The 19,221-nt window shown below is 37.4% G+C and overlaps 1 protein-coding gene across 4 annotated transcripts in view; it reads right to left on the reverse strand.

Moving 5' to 3' along the window:
- Window positions 1-19,221, reverse strand: part of TOP2B (DNA topoisomerase II beta) — a 59,743-nt gene that overhangs the window by 2,753 nt on the left and 37,769 nt on the right. The window contains exons 17-33 of one of the 4 annotated variants that reach the window (XM_033084732.2): window positions 16,749-16,841; window positions 16,540-16,654; window positions 15,098-15,219; window positions 14,189-14,337; window positions 13,371-13,602; window positions 11,859-11,993; window positions 11,213-11,413; window positions 9,366-9,561; window positions 9,127-9,218; window positions 7,841-7,996; window positions 7,636-7,719; window positions 6,517-6,714; window positions 6,041-6,185; window positions 4,725-4,883; window positions 3,788-3,995; window positions 3,205-3,287; window positions 2,782-2,892 (exon numbers count right to left, since the gene is read on the reverse strand). In XM_033084732.2, coding sequence (XP_032940623.1) covers window positions 2,782-2,892; window positions 3,205-3,287; window positions 3,788-3,995; window positions 4,725-4,883; window positions 6,041-6,185; window positions 6,517-6,714; window positions 7,636-7,719; window positions 7,841-7,996; window positions 9,127-9,218; window positions 9,366-9,561; window positions 11,213-11,413; window positions 11,859-11,993; window positions 13,371-13,602; window positions 14,189-14,337; window positions 15,098-15,219; window positions 16,540-16,654; window positions 16,749-16,841 — 2,479 coding nt within the window. The remainder of the gene's footprint in view (window positions 1-2,781; window positions 2,893-3,204; window positions 3,288-3,787; window positions 3,996-4,724; window positions 4,884-6,040; window positions 6,186-6,516; window positions 6,715-7,635; window positions 7,720-7,840; window positions 7,997-9,126; window positions 9,219-9,365; window positions 9,562-11,212; window positions 11,414-11,858; window positions 11,994-13,370; window positions 13,603-14,188; window positions 14,338-15,097; window positions 15,220-16,539; window positions 16,655-16,748; window positions 16,842-19,221) is intronic. The other 3 variants (XM_033084820.2, XM_033084978.2, XM_033084899.2) reach the window with 3 other exon arrangements.

Consider the following 19,221-nt stretch of genomic DNA (forward strand, 5'->3'; position numbering starts at 1 on the left):
GTTTTTGCCTTCAGGGTGGCATGACTGCAGGATAGCATTCCCCAGGATTACTGCAGGAGTTTGGAAGGCAGTGCCTCCGTCTCTGTGACATTGCTTTCTGTCAATCTCAGCAAAAAGGAACCTCAGAAAATGCTGAAAGGAAAGGAAGGGAACATTCTGCATTTCCTGGAGAATTTCAATCAGTGCTACACAACTAATCCGGCTATCCTTAAAAGATGGTCATGGGAATCTTCCCATAGTGGGTGTCAAGGAATAGACTCATGGAACGATTTAGGTCAGAAAAGACCCCTAAGATCATCAGATCATGTGTTCTGTAGGCTTACAGGTGAGTGAGTCCTGCAGAAACCTCAGATACACACCTGACCTACACCCTCTACCAGCCACAGTTTCCTCCCACAGACACGTCCAAACACCAGGAATGTTTGTGAGAACTTGGATTTCATTTATGGGATCACAAGGGGAATGTGTCTGGAGAACAAGAGAGTGTCTCCACAAGTGTTTTGGTTATGATGTCTTGAACTGCAGAAAGAGAGGTACAACACACTGCCACAGACACTGGATTTGTTCTTCCCTGGAAACAGAGCCTGATACCACTGGGTAACTCCTGTAAAGTCTGTCCAAGGGACAGCAAACCTCTTAGCTGTTTTATCTGGTGGCTAAAGGAATAGTGTCCAGAACACTGACTTCCCTCTGTAGTAAATGTAGGGGGAGTCTCATCTGCTACTTTAACTTACACCTCTAATAGCTGCACAACTTGATGGCAAATCAGCTCAGCCAAATTCTCCACTAGCTAGCATGTCAAGAAACAGAGTGTGCAGCACAATCAATGTACACAGGCTCTCAAGAAGGTCAGGAAGCCCAGGTATCACAGTCCATGGCATCAGTCCAACAGGTGATGCAAAGAGTACATCCCACTGCTAGAATCTCAGCAGCTGGGCTGTTCAAGCTGAGTAGCTGCTTATCAAGAGTAAGTCTGCTTTTCAAATTTCCCTTAGGCTTTACTATAAAGCCCTAAAACCACAGACAGCTCAAACAGTCATAGAAAAGTTCAGTTGTCTCTCGATCCTCTGTAGTGAACAGCAGAGGTCAAGAGATTTCATCCCAAATTGATCAGAGTCTGAAGTCAGAGAAAAATCAAACAACTCTGGAACAATTGTTTCAGCCACACACAATAAGTGCTCCCAGTGTGAGGGTGAGTGGGTGGAATATTACATTACCAGAAAATGAGTTCTGAGGAGGCTGCTGCCAAGTCCATGAAGATGGATTTAGAATCAAAGAGACTATGAAAAGAGTAACCAGATGACCAAAGAATTAAACCTGCTGGGTTATCACTGGACTGTCCAGCTGTGATCATGAAAGTGTGGTCATGTCAGACCTGGGGCAGAAAAGAAGAGAAAATATGAAAACTGGCGAAAGCAAACTGTCATGTTGCCATGCACTGAGGAGCAAGTGCCCCTAAGGCAACTCTGAAGGCAAAAATTTTAACTCTTGCTTGAAAGAGAGCCTGTTTTGTGTGTGTAGAGGTTAATTAGAACCTCAGAAACAGATCACAGCTGCATTTTAAGGGTTCAGGTTGGGCTAATGACAACTCACCACGTCTAGACCCTCAAAAAAACACAGAGGGAGAAAGACTGAATGTAAAATTACATCCATGCTTGGCTACGGCTTACAGAGTTCTCTCTTGTATTTGCTCCAGTACAGAAATTCAATATTAAAGACTGCTCTATTACAGATGAGCTATTTCTGTATACAGTCTTTATTTACAGTACTACAGAACTCTACCAGTAACTGGAAGTGTTTGAGAAGTATTCAGGCATTCACGCATTTGAACTGTTAACAAATTAGAGTGGACACAATGCATCAAGAAATAGATTAGAAATAGGAAAGCAGTTGAGGAAAGGGTGAAAAGATGCTGCAGTTCACTGGTGTCTGATACAGAAAACAAGATTATTTTTTTTTCTCATTTTTAAGACAGTAAGTTAATTATTGTAATGGGTTGCATTCTTGTCAATCTACTCGAGGTAGCTTTTTTTACAGAAGAATTACTATATTAAGTTCAGCTGCAAGTTGGTCAAAAGAAGTTTTAAAAAACAAAGGCCGCAGTATCACAGGGAAAAAATGTTGCAAGATGGCAGTTCTAAAAGATGACTAATAACTGAAAGAATTTATATCTCTGAAGTCTGAGGAAAGTCTCTCATCCTCTCTTTCAAGAGGAAAAAGTGATAGCCTTCTATGCTGGTTTTGGCTGGGACAGAGTTCATTTTCTTCATTGTAGGTGGTATGGGACTGTATTTTGTATCTGGGCTGGAGATGATGCTGACAATGCAGGGATATTTTGTTGCTGCTGACACACAGTCAAGGCCTTTTCTGCTTCTCACACCATCACACCAGGGAGGGGTTGGGGGTGCACAAGGAGTTGTGACAGGACAGTCGAGAGAGCTGCCTTCCACTGACCCAAGGGATATTCCACACGTCCTGGTATCATGCTCCATTTTGCTTATCCTCTGAAGCTAAAAACCTCCCATTAGTTAAACTAACTGACGGCTAAACACCACCTCCGGACATGGAAGGTATCAAGTTCTGACACTACAAAATAGCCAATGGAAAGAAACTAATTAATACTAGTAAGGAACTGGAGAAAATTCATACCCTATTGCTGAATTTCACAGAGCTCAAAATAATTGAGAGCGATTCCCACTTTGAAGACTGAAGAGACAATGCAAAGGTGAAGATGATGACTTCAAATAAAAAGATTGGCTTCCAGGCCAATTCTATACCTACCCTTTTTAGCAGCTACTGTTTTACTTGGAATTTTCTCTGTTTGTTTTGGGGCAAAAGATGATGAGAAAACAGGAGCAGAATCCTCATCATCACTGTCCAATTTTGTTGTATCTACAATCACAAAGTTTGTTTAGAATAAGATTTGTTCATGGCACAAATTAATTACATCAATATTCATTATAGTAAAAATTAATCTCAAGTAAGTGTTTGTGATGCTACAGCTATGGATGTAGTGTGACTTCCTTACCTATGAGACAAGTTCTCTAAAGATCAGAACTTCCTTCACTTTTCCTCTTTATAAATGGGGAGGATGTGGACATCCTTCTCCTGTAACTACTGTGTGAAGTTTGTGCATACCACTCCCCAAAATGTCCCATTAATAGTTGTTATAAAAATTAAATGGAACTGTGAAAACAAGCTCACCATCATCCATCTTCTGAGAGTAAGATGGAAAAGAGAAGATGTTCCCAAAATCTTGATTTTTCTTGGCTTGAGATGTTTTTCTACTTACAAGCAAAGAAAAAGGAATTATATGAGCTACATTAAGCACAGACTGAAGTACACAGACACTGTAATACCCATGTAAAAGTTAAATCCTGTTTTAACATTTCCAGCATTTTTGTATCTGCCTGCAGCAAACCTCTAAAACCGACATCCAGTCAAGAACTCAAAGCATTTAAAATTAACAGAATTACATTTTTTTTCAATAGTTCTCTATACCAGACTGGTACAAGAAAGAAAACAGAGACTCCTTAAAAACATAGTTTAACAGATGGTATTACAGACAGTGTATCATAACTATTTTTATATATTATTATATTATTTTTTAAATAATGCGTCAGCCCTGCATAGGTCAGTTGCAAGGCTGAGATAACATACACTTGAATTCCTCCACGTTTTATTTGCATGTAGAGCAATAACAGGCTGATGTTTCTCAGTTTTGTTCAGACACTTCTGCGTTGAAAAAACTATTAATAAAGAAATCCTGCTGAGTTACAGTACTTACTCTGGAGATGGCTTTGATTTGGCTGGGGAGAAGTCATACTCATCTTTTTCTAAACTGTCAGAGGGAACAAACTCATCCTCTCTGTCATTTGTAACTGGAGAGGATTTTACTTTGAGCTCATCCAAGTCGTTGTTGTTGTTGGCATCATCATCATCGTCGGCATCATCCTCTTCTTCTGAGAAGTCAAAAGTGTACTTGGGCCTCTCAGCTGAGAAAATCACACGTGTGCACAATTCAGGAGAGTTGTTTATGTTATATAATACAGATATATACACAAATCAAAGTGAAGTCAGTGAACAACCCCTGCCTCAGAGTACAGAAGACAAAAGAGTGGTGGATAATAAATTTGTTTCAGCCTGGAAGAATAAAGGGTTAAAAAGAATAAAGAATAATTTAGATGTTAGCATCCTGTGGTTTGCTCAGACACCTTCAGCTAAAGGCATTATGGAGACATTGTGCATCAGTACTTTCAAGGAATGAGAATCCTTCACTTAAAGTTTTATTGACTCCACCATTTGAACATTCTTCCTGATTTTCCAGAAACTCTGTGGGGTTTTTTTAAACCATCAAATACTCACACATTTTCCAAACTTTCAGTCTTGGTTTTCATGGCACATTCAGAACTTTTTGTTAATTTTTTACTTGCCTTTTAGGCCTTATTTGGCAGTATAATGGTATTGGAGTAATGTTTTTAAGACTATTGCCTTGTCTGTTTCTTCTGTATAATTCACTAGTTTCGTAAGTAATTTCTATTTCTACTGTTTAGAACAGGGGATAAGACTTCTGATCCAAGTTACAAAAATCTTTCATAACAAATTCCTGATCTTGACATTAAGAGTATTCTTCACACAGTGAAGGAAGTCTATGGTCAAAGGAAAATGTGAGTTTGCAGTTGAAACTTTCAGTCACAATACACAATTCACAAAATCCTGGGTACCTGCAGCTCTCCTAAGCAGAGAGTCTCTTGGAATAATCACAGGCTCATTTTCTTCTAAATCACTTTCAGACTTGGATTCATCATCTGACCATGGGTTTCGTTTCTTCACTTTTTTTGCACTGGATTTTGTAGATGATGGTGTCCTTCTTACCCTGGCACCTGCCAAAAGTAAAGTTAAAAAAATATTTTCACATTTTCTAATTGTTTACAAATTTAGCATAAATTTTGATCTTAAAAAGTTCCCCTTTAAACATTGCAAATTTTCTTCTCTTCCCTGAAGGAAGATTTAACATGAAATTACTCCACACAGAACCTGATAGGTTGCTGCCAAAGAAATTTGTTTTATGACTGAAAAACATAAAATTTCGAGTTTTATCTCCTTTGCCATCAAACTTGTGGGTTTTTAGAGTTTTCCAGGAAAACAATGTGCAGTCTTCCATTATTCAGGGAACATGATCAGAGACATTTATTGGAAAAACACAACAAACATGGGAATCTGAGTGTATCCTATTGTGGGGGGATAAAAATGTGGTCAGTCAATTGCAGGGCAAGCTCAGCTCAAGCTGGGCTAACTTGCCCTGCTCAACACTGGCTATGGGAGATTTGAGCTGCACATAGACAGGTCAGTCATAACTGTACTCAGAGAATCTACTCAGGTTGGATAAATATTTCTGCAACCACGTTTTTTTCCTTTTTTTCCGAAAAAATAAACCCCCTCATACTTAAACCTTCTCTTCTGTCTCCAGTTTTCTTTTTTTGTTACTGCCTCCCTGTTACTGTGTATTTCTCAAACAGCAATAATAAATCCCCACTAGCAGACGAAATGGGGAAGTGAACGCTGGTTGTCTGCCAAGTCATAGCACCCATAACTTTCTGAAACTCAGAGTGACTGAATATGCCAATAGAAAAATGCATTTATTTAATCAAGTTCTACAATCTATGCCATTACTCAGACTGAGGGGCTGAAGGTGACTGCCCTGTCCTTCAATATCAAAGAGCACAGAAACTAGACATTTCAATTTGCAAAGAACTAGCCTTATTATGTAAAAATAATCTATTTTTCTATACACAAATTTGAAGATTTAGACCCTTCCCAAAAATTCAAATGGAGAAAATGTAAGATCCATCACCCTCAGGAAAGTAGCTGATGTAAATAAATTTCAGCAGAGTACTTTCAAATATTTCATTTTAGGGAAGAAAACCAGATGTAACAGTAATTATTGTGCTGTATTTCCCTTCTCACACTGTGTTAAAAATGCACTTCATGCCCAGCAAACACACAACTAAAGTTAACTATGGCTGTGCAAGGGTCTTACCAGGCTCCTTCTTCTCTCTCTTGGGTTTAGGGGTTTTAGCTGCCGCAGCTGATGCATTCAATGAGTCATCCCCACCACCCTCAGCTGGAACACCACCAAACTCTTCATCAAATTCCATTTTTATTGCTAGAGAATCAGTTTCACCCTAAAATTACAAAATAAAATAATTTACATCATTATATCTCAAGATCAAACTAGAATAGTTTTGCAGATGATAATAAATGAATGCAAACTAGTATACTGACATTTGTTGAATAGTCTTGGAAAGATGTTACCTCAATAAAAACACCTGAACAATAAGCAGTCTCAAGAGGTTTGCAAATGTGAAAGAAATCCAGTACAAATTTCTTACGCATTAGGTCAGTAAAACAGTACAAATACAGCACCAGTGATGATCTGGGAATTTGGATTTATGCTATCAGAAGAGAAAAATACACCAGTTAAATAATTTAACTGTAGCAGTCATTTTGGTTTACCTTTTTCTTTTTCAGCAATTTCCTGCTGGCATCAGCTTTCATGGCAGATGTAATCTGTGGAACTATTCTCCTGCCAAATGGTGATGGCATGGTCTCTTCCAGCTGGAGTTTCTTCATCTTGGGCTTACCAACTTTGCCTTTTATTGGTTTGCCAACCATGCCAGCCAGAACATCTTCTCTTTCCTGTGCTTCTACTTTCTAACAAACAAGGGAAGGCAGAAGGGGGGAAACACATTATTTTTTAGTGAGGACAATGTGGAATGTGCTGATTATTTAAGATGCAGCTTCTTTTTACATGGAGCATAAAGCTCCCCTTAATTCTCACTAGAATTGGAATATGATTTTCAGTTCTAGAAAAGTGACCACTTAATCTTGATAAATTCATTACCCTGTAGAATTAAAAACTACACTTTTATTGAAGGATAAATACAAACTTTTGAACACTGATAGACTGAAAAATTTTTCTTCTATCAAGTCTCTATTTTATAAGTATGTGTCTAGTACTGTTTTAAATTCCCATTATTTCAGCATTTAACTTAAATATTTGGTTTTGAAATGTGTCACTTCGAAAGATTGTACCAGCCCTTTTCAGACAACATGGAAAACTGAGGTTCAACAGGTTATTCACCAAAGGGACTTTATCTTTTTTCCAGTATTAGTGATGAGGCTAACTAAGGGGCCCTCATATAGTTATTTGTAGTCTACACACTTAATTCCTGAAAGAACAGTTTTGAATTTGGCAATACTTATTCCCTCACAAAAAATAAGATCGTGTAGAATTATTTTAATTATTACCATTACCAATTACTACTCACAGGTTTTTGTATAATCTGAAAATGAACTTTCTCCTGGTTATATTTCTTTTAACATCACTGACTTGGAAAAAACATTAAACTGGAGAGATGCAAGAAACAATCCCTGAGAAACACTAGCAGGAACACAGATATCCAATATTGATTTCCCAGTCACCATTATATTGTGCAATGTACCTACTTTTGATTCAACATGCAGTATTTTAAAATTCTTTTTCTTAAATTTTTAATGATTCTTATTAGTCAGTGTTTTTAATTAAATTAGTGTACATTTCATGTTTAGAAATATATATAAAGTAAAACATACTTCAAGCTCTTCAACAAAGGCTGCTAGATCTTCTTTCCAGAGGTCTGAAGGAGATTTCCTTTTAAGATCGTTTAGTTCTCTCTCCTAAAACATGAAAGTAGAGCATGTAAGCAAAACTAAAGCAAATGCCACTGAAGAATGAACATTCCCAAGCACATGAGCCATTACTGTGTCATTTCAGAACAAGCCTTCCAAGTGTACCAACCTTGGAATCTCTCTGCTTGATCAACTCTTCCACCTTCTCTTTGGTGAGTGACCACAGGGACATGTTCAAAATGTAGTTGAAGTCAGGGCCAGAGGTTGCTCCAGAAGCAGAGGAAGCATCATCATTTGCATTCTGAGAGTCCTCCTCTTCTGCTGCCTAAGGTGAAACATGCACAGTTGCAAGTATTAGTGATCTCAGCTCTGCGCATGAACTGTGACATTGCTCCAAAGCACCATCACAGAGCAGCAACGTGTGCCCTCAGAGATTTAATAACCTGAACATTTTATGGACCTTTCCAAAAGGTCGTGCTTCTGTGACCTTCTAGAGCTGATTATTTTGTATTTTGATTCAAGAAAACAAATTGAACTGTGTGCTGCTGGCTGCAGATATTGGTGCTGTCCCATCTGTCTCTCAGGGCTGTGACCTTTGCCCTTTGGGTATTCATGAATATCTGTTCCTTCAGAAAATGAGCACAGTCCTTTGGATAAGGAGAGCTGGTATCAAAGCCCCAAATGTGCAAACTAAGGTTTGAAAGTAGATCAAAGTTTCTCTAAATAACAGTTCTGTTATCAAATAGAAATCATTCCATAGAGTTAAAACACAGTATTAAAAATGCAAAAGAAATGTGAAATGAAAACAAATATCCAAAGCAGTGGCAAAGACACAGTGGCTGACAGAAATTCAAAGTTGCTTTTCAAAGCAGTTCCATCTGCCCATAGTAATGGGGACGTAACTTTGAAATTAAACTTGTCACATTTCTCTTTTGGAACAATAAAAACTGCTTGGTTTTAAAAAATGCAGAAACAAATACAGGTCAAGGTCATGATCAAATTTACTACAATAAATTTAAAAGTCATAGTTTTATAATATCCATGTTTCTTTACAGAAAAATAGTTGATAAGTTGTGTAGAAATAATTACATTTTGTAATTAGCTGTATGTGTGGGGTAACTGATGCAACACCATATATCAGTATCAGCCAGTCAGAAATCAAACAATCAGAATCAACAAAAACCCTGTTTTGATTTGGGTACAATAAGAAATTCAGTCCTCTGCAATGTAATTTTTCAGACTTATACTATCTAGTTTTCTTCTAAGCATTATCCATATTCAATACCAATATTATATGACTTTATTTTTGTGTAGTTTGTTTTAGTTTAAATGGAAGCCAAAAAGGAGTAATGAATAATGTTTTTATAGTGCTATGTGTGTGGTGTAAATTAAATTAGATGACTAGAAAATAAGCAATATCATTTGTAACAGTAACAACATCACCTAGATTTTTACCTTTTCCTGTGCTTCTTTCCAGGCTTTTACTGGATCAGATTCATAACCTCTTTGGACCAACATCTGAATCAAATCTCTTTTTGATCTGTTCTCTACAAGACACACACAAACACAGAGGAGGGGAGGAAAAACAAAAAGAAGGGAAGTCAGTGTCATGAAAATCTTGCATGCAAGTATTTTCTACTATACTTAAATAATTTCCAGATCTCCCCCCACTGTTCACAATTCTGTTAACTCACCAATGGTAATTTTTCCTTGTATCTTCTCCAGGATGAAACGAGCCTGGTTGTTCAACTTGGTGGACTCTGCCCCCAGCATTCCCACGAGCCACTCCTTGCGCAGGCTGTAATAATGTAACCGCAGATCAAAGAACTCCTTCAAGATGTCCTGCACAGTTTCGTACTTCTTTAAGCATCCCATGTGATCAAACAGCACCTAGAAAATACAGGACAGACTTAGAGAGGCTGTTTAACTCAGACTTTGTTAGTCCTTGTGTAAGTGTTCAGTTCTATTGCACACATAAAAGCACTGTGCAAAAAGTGGCATTTCAGGGAGTGTGAACTCAAACCTCACTGTGGAGCTACACAGCACAGGGTTGGATGGTATCACATACTTGTATTTATTACAAGTAGATTTAGGATGAGATTTATGGCAGCACAATCAAACAAAAAGACAGCTATATAGAGAAATATGCCTGAATTCACTTGAATGACTAATTTTATCTACAAATCAAATCACAAGTTCAGTAGCAACTGCTGATTCACAACTATTTAATGTAACAGTTGAAAAGCTTAATAATCTTTAATAATCTTTCAATTCAGCTGTGAAATCTGTCACTTTTCAGCTCTGAAAACCACCATCCTTCAAGTTTAAGCACAAAGTAAGAAATCATTTTTACTTGATAGGTGGAATCAATCCTGCCTGGCTTCTGACATTTCCAGTTTAGACATTTATAGGTGAACTAGTCACCCTTGGTGCCCTCCACAGTCAACTGAAAGAAATAAACCCCTCTAGGGGGTAATTCATCTATCCAAAATAGCTATTTGGGAGCAGAGGGACAATGGCCAAGCTCATGTAACTTTTTAAGGTTCTTACACTAGGGCAGATTAATTCCTGCACAGGTACAGAAAGTAGCCCTTACAATTTATTATTTATTTCAGCAAGCAGAAAATGCAGGAGCTCAGCTGCAAAACATTTTGTAATCCGTGAAATGCAAAACTGGCAACAGATTCTCACAGTAGTTCCTACAGTTGTTTTAATATGTGAGAAATACCATCACCCTCATTTGGCAGATTTGCTTTTCAAGTACAATCTACAAAATACATTGAGCAAGGCTTGTCTTCTTTTCCAATTCTATGGTCTTTAATTTATTTTTAACCTATTTTCACAGAGCTTTTGATGTACACAGCAATAGCAACAAAAATGATATTTTTGTTTTGTGATAATATCTGAAAGTAGCATCTGCCTTAAAAAATAAAACTGTTTTTTCAGTATCTGTAAAGACAGGATGTTTGGAAATCTTTGCAGAAAGTAACTTACATTCAAATCCCTCTCAGAATTGACAGACATCTATATTTATTCATATTCTTTAATTTACAGCACTATTATGTCTTCAGCAGCTTAAGAACAGTGTTTGCTATACCTTACCACCTAAAATTTGATTTATGCTGGTGGAAACATTGGATCATTTAATTCCTATTAGAGGAGTAACAGTCCTGCAGAAAGTGTAATTTTGAAAATGTAATTTGTCTCAAGTTTAAAACTCAAATTTAATTATAATATGGCAGAAAGTTATTTGTATGATCTACTTTACATTAACCACTTTTGGTTCACTGCACAGGAAATTTTCAATTACAGGAAGGCAACCTTCCCAGGCCTGTGTTATTTGAAAGACTCAGCAGAACTAAAATGAATTTGCTTATTCAAATTGACATAGTATTGGTCATCATTACAGTTTTCTACTATTGAAACAATTTCAAATACACAATGCACTGTTCACTACCAAGAACCAAAGTATACTACAAAAACATTTGATTTTACAACAAGCAACAGTAGGGATTCTGATAGCCAAACTTGAAAAAGTTACCATAGAATTACAAGTAAGACTTGTTTGAAGCTTAAAGACTTTGTGCAATCCAGCAGCTTCTGCCTGTGCAAGCTTTTCTTCTGTCATCTTCACAACAAATTTCACAGTTGTATCAGTGTGGTATTCCTTATAGTCAGAAATTAATGCTGGAGTTTTTTCAGTCCCGTTCAACATAGGTTCTAGAACCTGCTCTTTGTACACCTGTTGAAAATAGGGCAGCAGAAAACAGAACCACTTGAAATGCCTTAAAAATGCAAACCAACAGAACAACTTAAACTTTCAAAGTTCTATGCATTACACCTGATTTATAAGTTATAGAACCAGTATAAACTCCAAAATGCAGGCCAAGAGTAGCACAAACATAAGAGGTAGAAACCAGGACAGAAAGGGCTACTGTAGAGAGTGGATTAACTATGAATTCAGCAGGAGAAACAAGTGCTCTGTGTAGTACAGACACACTACTACTCTGATGGCACAGGGAACCATCTTCTACAAAAACACATAGGAGAAAGAAACCATGTTCCCTTCCGTGTATGTACAATCAGAAATTGTGTTAGAAGTTCATGCAGACATAGAATTAAATAATGTAATGAGAAATTCTTCATTGTTTTTTGTTCATATTAAAATGTATTTCACTATTACTTACCTGGGTCCATGTCCTTACAGGAAGCTCTGTAATCTCTACTGTGTTCCTGTCCACCACAAATATTTCACCACTCACTACATACTGATTTTGACCAAGTTCCTGAATGGTCCCTTTGAAGTTTTTGTAGTTTGGGAGCTGAAATTGGAAAAACCAGCAAAGTGGTAACAATCTTTATAATAAAATGTCAAAAATATTTATTTTCCATACTCCATACAGTTATCATTGTATATTGCACTAACCCTCCAGCAAAACTCTCTGTGAAGTCATTGGAAAAATACTACAGAAAAGAACCCAGAATACACACATGCAAGTGACAGGATCAATTGTCCTACTGCCCACAGAACAGAAAAATTGTTAAGAAGATGCAGCTGATCCCAGTGAGGAGTTCTGTTTTGATTCTTTTGTTTGGTTTTTTCTTCCTCTTTCTTAAAGAAAACTAAGCACAAATAAGGTATGACAGAAAGCAGACTAACACTCCACAATAACTTTACGGAAGTGGTGCTACCTCCCCTAACAATTTTTTTCATCTCTGTGCTGTTTGGCAAAGATAGTGGAACCCATCCAGGTTAAATTGTAGCTAACAGGCTGAAGAATTTTTTTAACAGGATTGATTTCCTTATCCAGCTTGACACAAACACATACCAGCATATAGAAAGGTGCTAGATGGAGGCAGAACTGCCTCTTTCAACCACAATGAGCTTCAATTGACTGTGAGACTACACAGAAGCCTAGGAGTCCTAAAGGAAGGGCAATGGATGGCATTAATTAAAAAAAAATAAAATCTCATTGTTCCCAAGGATTTGAAAAAGGAAAGCCATTATGTCTTGAAAATTGATATTGCACACTCAGTGAAAAATGCGATCTAAATAAAGAAGAAAAGATGTTTCTGCTTCTATGGCTTAGTAAACACAGCCAAGCAGCAATATTCATCAATTGTAAAATTAAAGTTACATCAACTGCATTTCATCTCTTGGTCACAGATGTTTTGGGTTCACACAGGTATTCTTCTTGCCCCATTTTTTTCACATCACTTCTGGGACTTCTAAAATTTTGAATAAACAGAAGCTAAATGCAGTTCAGAAGCTGCTGATCTTCTTAAACAGTAGCAGCATCTTCTCCTCTGCCTACAGATATACAAAAGACAGAACAATTCAGACAACAGAGAGATAATGCTAACTTTGGTTGATGATACTTAAGTAGTATCTTCAAAAAAAAAAGTGATACAACTTTTCAACTTTTTACTCTGCTGCCATGTCACAACGACCCTGTAAGACTCGTAACAGCAGACTGAACAGGAAGTCCTCTAAAATAATTGCTAAAAATACAAATAGCAATGTTTTTGCTTCAAGGTGAACTTCCCCAGCCTCATCCCAACAGTCAAGTAAAGCTCCTACATAAAATTACTGGGACAAACCAACTCCAATGTTCTAACAATTAAGAAGTTCTAGAGAAATAGGAATTAATTTTGTAAATACACACATATAAAATACCAATATACACTATTATTTTTACCATTGGGTGAGGATCTAGGCCATCCAGCATTCGTCTGACATTGTTTACAATCTCTCTGGTATCATAGTTTGGAAGTTTGCACGCCCAGCCAGTACCAATTCCTTCAGCTCCATTTACTAAGACCATGGGAATGATGGGAATATACCATTCAGGCTCTACACGCTGGTTATCATCATACAGGAATTTAAGCAAGTTGTCATCCACTGATGGAAAAAGTAGCCTTGCTAAAGGGCTTTAAAAAGAAAAAGAAAAGAAAACCATTTAACCTGAAGTCCAGTAAATAAAGGACATTTTGTTTTAACAGCCTTTGGGCCCAGAAATGATCTGTTTGCAGATTTTTCTCACGTCTTCCTTTCTCTTTGCTATTCTGAAGCTGAAAATTCAATGTACACATCTCCCGAGATAACAAAGTTCTTCCCAATGGAAGTATGTGTTCATAATAGATGATGTTTGTTTCCTTCACAGCAACACACATATCTGGTACACTTGCAACTGTTGTCATATAACACCTACAAAATATAATTCTTTGAAGCTTCCAAAACACACAGCTCAGTGTGACATTGGGGGCCCCAGTAATAAAGCAACACAGCATTCAAATAGTTGCAAAATTTCTTTGTTTAATTGTAGGAGTAGCAAAACTTTAAGGATGTTCAAAACCACACTTAAGAGATTCAAAGCAAAATATGAGCTTCTATCAAAATATTGCAATCTTTCTCCATTTCTTTCTCCATGCTCCCCAAAAACAGAGTGCTGAGAAAGGATGAGTTTCATTACAAGGCTATTTAAAGTATACATTTAGCTTGACATTAACAGTTTACCTTAACATGGTGAAAATATAACGAGGGCTGGCAGCATCCTTTCCACCATGAAGCCTGGTGCCAAACTGACCAATAGGCTGTAGCAGATTCACATTGTTACTTCCAACAAAGTTCTGAGCCAAGTTGACAATAGTCATCATTAATGCTTGCTGCAAGAAAGTACAAATTCACAGTAATGAGACAGTCTATCCTAATCAGCCAGTAAAATCTATTTTTAATGGCCCAAAATTGTGTGACTAACCTGAATTAAATTTTTAAGAAAGCAGTCTCCCTGAGAAAGGACCATTGTGACCTATTACAAAGGTTGCTGGGAATACATATTCTATGCTTATGAAAACCCCTGGGCTTCTCACTTTCTTCTAAAGCACTTATCTGGGGGAAATAAAGGGACATAAACTGACCACGCTTGCATGCATAAACCAATACTCATGGTTTCTAAAGGGAGAAGAGAAGGGATGGATGGATCGCACTCTTGCTAATATTTCAGAAAAATATAAACAAAACAGGAACTAGAAATAACCTTTGTTCTGACATTGTAATAAGTTTTTGAAGAAGAATCTCTTCTTCTTTCCTTAAAATACTGTATTTCTGTGTTTCAGAAAAAAAGTCCTAGTACATGGTTCCTGTATTCCTATGATTTCAGAATCTAGAAGTTGCCTTGGTAATTAGTTATCTACTATTTTGTCACAACCCACAATGTATTTGGGATAACACTGTGCACCAACACTTGGAAAGGAAGGAAACAGGCTGTCTTATTAAGCTACATACTGTTTGGTTCGTTTTCTTTAAAAATACATCTGTGATTAGTAGAATTATAGTCAATAGTTTGCAATTTTAATAGCAGAAACATTTATCTAATATATTACACAGGCTGAAAGTCCTCACAACTTCACCATCCTCCATACTCACCTCCCCATGGTGATAAGCTGACATTTCAGCCACAGAACCAGCCAGCTGAGCAACCTTTACTTCACGTTTATCATTTCTCTTAAAGCAAGTGAACAGAACCTTGCGTTGCCCTGGTTTCAGACCTATTAAGAACAACACCCCATTTTCAACACATACACACGCAAATGTTTACAGGTGATAAACTTGTTTTGCCTTATTATAATTTCTAATCTCTCAAAAGAAGTCTAAACATTAAATAGAAGCAAATTTACACTGTAATATTAAAAATAATAACAAAAATATCATTTTTCAAAAAGTAATTTAAAAATACTTTACCAAGCTTAAAAAATTACCAAAAAAGTGGAAACAACCTTTTCAGCCAATTATACAGCATCCATGCAGACAGTTTTACAAATGAAGCTGTAGTGTAGTAAAAACTGCTTCTTTTAATGTACATGCTGTTGCAAGGGGAGGGTGAGTGAACCTGACTGACAGGAGCCTAGCAAGATTACATGTCAGTAAACACTAGAGCACTGCCTGTGGTGCAAGACTGAGGGGAGAAAACATTTGCATCTTCATCTGCACTCAGTTGCTGACTTGTATGTTAATTATTATAAGCACTTAAGAGACTTGCTTTCTCTGATGGTATGAGCAGAAGCAAAGTGCTTGTAGGGCCTAGGGAATAGGTCTGGTTAAATAAAAAGCCTGTACAGCAACAGCTTAAACTTCCTCACAGAAGAAACATGGCAATTCCTTAGAACATAAATCACGAAGGTTGGAAGGCACCACAACAGCTCATCTCGTACAGCCTCCCCAGGCAGGATCATCCTAGAGCACATTGCACAGGATATGGTCTCTCTTGAATATCTCCACTGAGGAAGACTCCACACGCTCTCTGGGCAATTTGTTCCAGTGTGTGGCCATTGCACACTGAAGTTCTTCCTCATGCTTCCATGGAACTTCCCATGTGTCAGCATCTGTCCACTGCCTCTTGTGTTGTTGATTGGCACCTCCATCCTCTCGACACCTCCCCTTTCCACACTCACACACATCTCATTAATGTGTGTGAGATCTCCCCTCCCAATCATCTCTTAAGCCTGAACAGACCCAGCTCCCTCAGCCATTCCTCATAAGAGAGATGCTCCAGTCCCTTAATAACCTTCACAACCCTCCACTGGACCTGATCCAGGTTCTCCATGTCTCTCTTGTACTGAGGAGCCCAGAACTGGACACAGCAGATGCGGCCTCACCAGGGCTGAGCAGAGGGGTATGATCATCTCCCTCGAGCCCCTGGCACTGTTTTTCCTAATGCATGCAGGATACCATTGATACAAAATGATAAACACATACATGGAAGTTTTATATTGTCTACTTGAATGCATTGATCCCAATGGAAATCCTAGCTCTATAAACCATCAATGAACACAAATATTCCAACAAATCACAATGAATTATCAGCTTACCATCAACAAGGGAAGGGATAGATCTCTCGTTGTCTGAATTTGAGAAAAGGATCAACTCCTTGTTAATGAAATCATTGTAAGTCAAATGTTTTGTTGCTGTACCATACAAAAATTGCTGAAAGAAACCACATACATTATTCATTCAATACAAAAACTACATTGCATTTAAATCTCAGCTGGCAGATTTATTGCTATTATTTAGGACTCACCTCAGGAAGGCCGTGTAGCCGACGCTGTCGCCTGTCTTCCATGAAATTTGTTAACCACTCTTTTCGGTCATCAATCTTCTTCTTACTGAAGGCCTGGAAAGATTCCAAGTACACTAAAGTATCAGCATATAAATGTTTGTGCAAATGTATGTTACTTCACTCAGAATTTTAAGTATATTGAACTTTTTGATCAAGTATTCAATAAGGCTTATTTGGACAAACTAATCCATATAACTAACATCTACATTTAAGGAGCAGTACCAGTACCTGACTTTTCAGACATTTTTGCACAAGGTTTTTTGAAATGACAGATGTCTCTGTTTGCAATTTAAATTTACATTGCTTTCCTGAAATCTGCACACATTTAGACAAATCTTATCATTTTTCTTCCCCTCTTCACATCAGAGCTGTGCTTTGACACACAGGTTTGAAGGTCTTTCCCCACATAGCTTTAAGGTTGGGTTAATCATTTAGACTGATCTGTAATCAGCTCTCATCGAGACAATCAAGTGAAGAAGATATTAGAAAAAATACCCCACTCTTGTCCTCTCCATGCCCTCTTTGCTCTGTCAGTAACTTGTCGCTGTTCCTGACTGGTCTAGTCCTCTGATGAAAATTGACAGCCTGACAGAATTGACACTGCCCAAAAAGCCTAAGCCAGAGTTTGGGCCAGCTGACTGATGGCCTCAGCCTTCATGATGACAAGGCATCACTTTCCAGTAACCACTTACCACTACAAAAGGACATGGGAACACTCTGTGGTGTTACAGAAAGAGAGTTACCTTCCAGTGAGTTTCTTCCCCAAAAAAGAGAAAAATACATAAAAACTGAGTATGTGGTTTAAGCAAGATTTTGACTACTTTAGGGAAATTCTGTAAGCTGTTGAGGTACTGCCTTTTTTTTCTCAGAGAGCAACATATATAAACTTCATCATGTCCTGATTTCAACCACTCTCCTGTATAAGAACACAGTCATCAGCACCATCTCTTTCAAAGGACTCCAACTAGAGCACTCCAAAAGAGCTCAATGAGTAGTTTCAATTCTTTGGAGACCACAATGCTACATTATAAATATTAAACATACTTTAGTTTCTGAGAAAGGGACTAAGCAATATCACCCTGTTTTGCATCAGACTGACTTTCCTTGTGAACAAAGCTTGATAATTCACAGTGCAAGACATCTGAAAATTTAAGATTAGGCTTTTGTAAAAAACAGGACTAAATTCTTACATTTTTCTTCTGGCTCCTTTCAGTTTATCTAGATCACCGAAGTGACAAATGACCAAGAGCTGGATCAGCATAAAAATTATTTCAATAGAATAGAAATAGAATTAATGGAATTAAGAGCTGTTCTCAAATATTTATTCCTCAATAAAATAAGAAGGGGATTTCTTCTGGTTTCTCCACTTAAAACTGCTATTCTAATATTTAATTTACTAGTAAGAGTTCTTAGGAATGCTGAAGAAGTTGCTTTGTGAAATAATTTTTGCTTTCCTAGATTTCAGCTATCATGAGGTCTGGTGGGGTCCATAATCCCACACCACCCAGAGGTAAATTTGGGGCTGGGATTCCAGTGACCAGCAGAGGAAATGCAGGTGGAAGTGAAGTTTCTGTACACAATTCCAGTACTAGCTGGTACTGTTGCCGAGGGGTAACAGAGGTGAACATCTTCCTCCCAGACTGACAGAATACTATTTTAGGTAGCAATGAGGATCAGTCATAATTGGTTACATGGCCTCATATAGCAGCTAGTGTATGGATGTGTTTTTGCCGAAATAGAGATCAGAATTCTGTTAGTAAAAACCACACATTTTACTGTACCCACAGGATAAGAAAAAGGTTGTTTTATCTAAGATAGGCATTTTTCCATTTTCCTGTTTTTTCCTCCTATCCTATTTTCTTGCTAATGTGACCCACAATTAAAATAGCAAGTTACAGTAGATAAACGTTGAAATATTTCTGGAGAAAAGAGCTTACAGTAATTTCACGACCATAAGGCGCACTTCTGGGTTCGGACCAAAATTTTAGTCAAAAGGGTGCGCCTTATAGTCGTGAAATTACTGTAGTTACAGACACTTCATATGTTGTACTTCCACAAGCTTTCTTTGAAACACAAGTATTTAACAGCACACAACTATTTACAAAACTTCAAATTCAAATATGTAGAGCATGAGCATGAACACATATATGACACACTGACAGAGTTTCAATAAAGAAACAAAATTTATCTGGTATTATTTGCTATGAAACAAAATACAGACCCCAAAGTACATGTGAAACATAGTTAAACAAATAAAAGCCCCTCAGAGTACTTTTTTGTATATTCTGTCTTTAAAAGCAATTCTGTCTGTAACATCTCTTGATATTCACACCACACAAAATTATAAAATCTAAAAGTAGCAGGTAGAGCTCACTTTGTGGCATGGATTAAGCTTATTCCAAAATTTAAAACATTTTCCAGAAGATTCTTTCTC

Source organism: Catharus ustulatus, chromosome 1 (assembly GCF_009819885.2).
Source record: "Catharus ustulatus isolate bCatUst1 chromosome 1, bCatUst1.pri.v2, whole genome shotgun sequence".
NCBI lineage: Eukaryota > Metazoa > Chordata > Aves > Passeriformes > Turdidae > Catharus > Catharus ustulatus.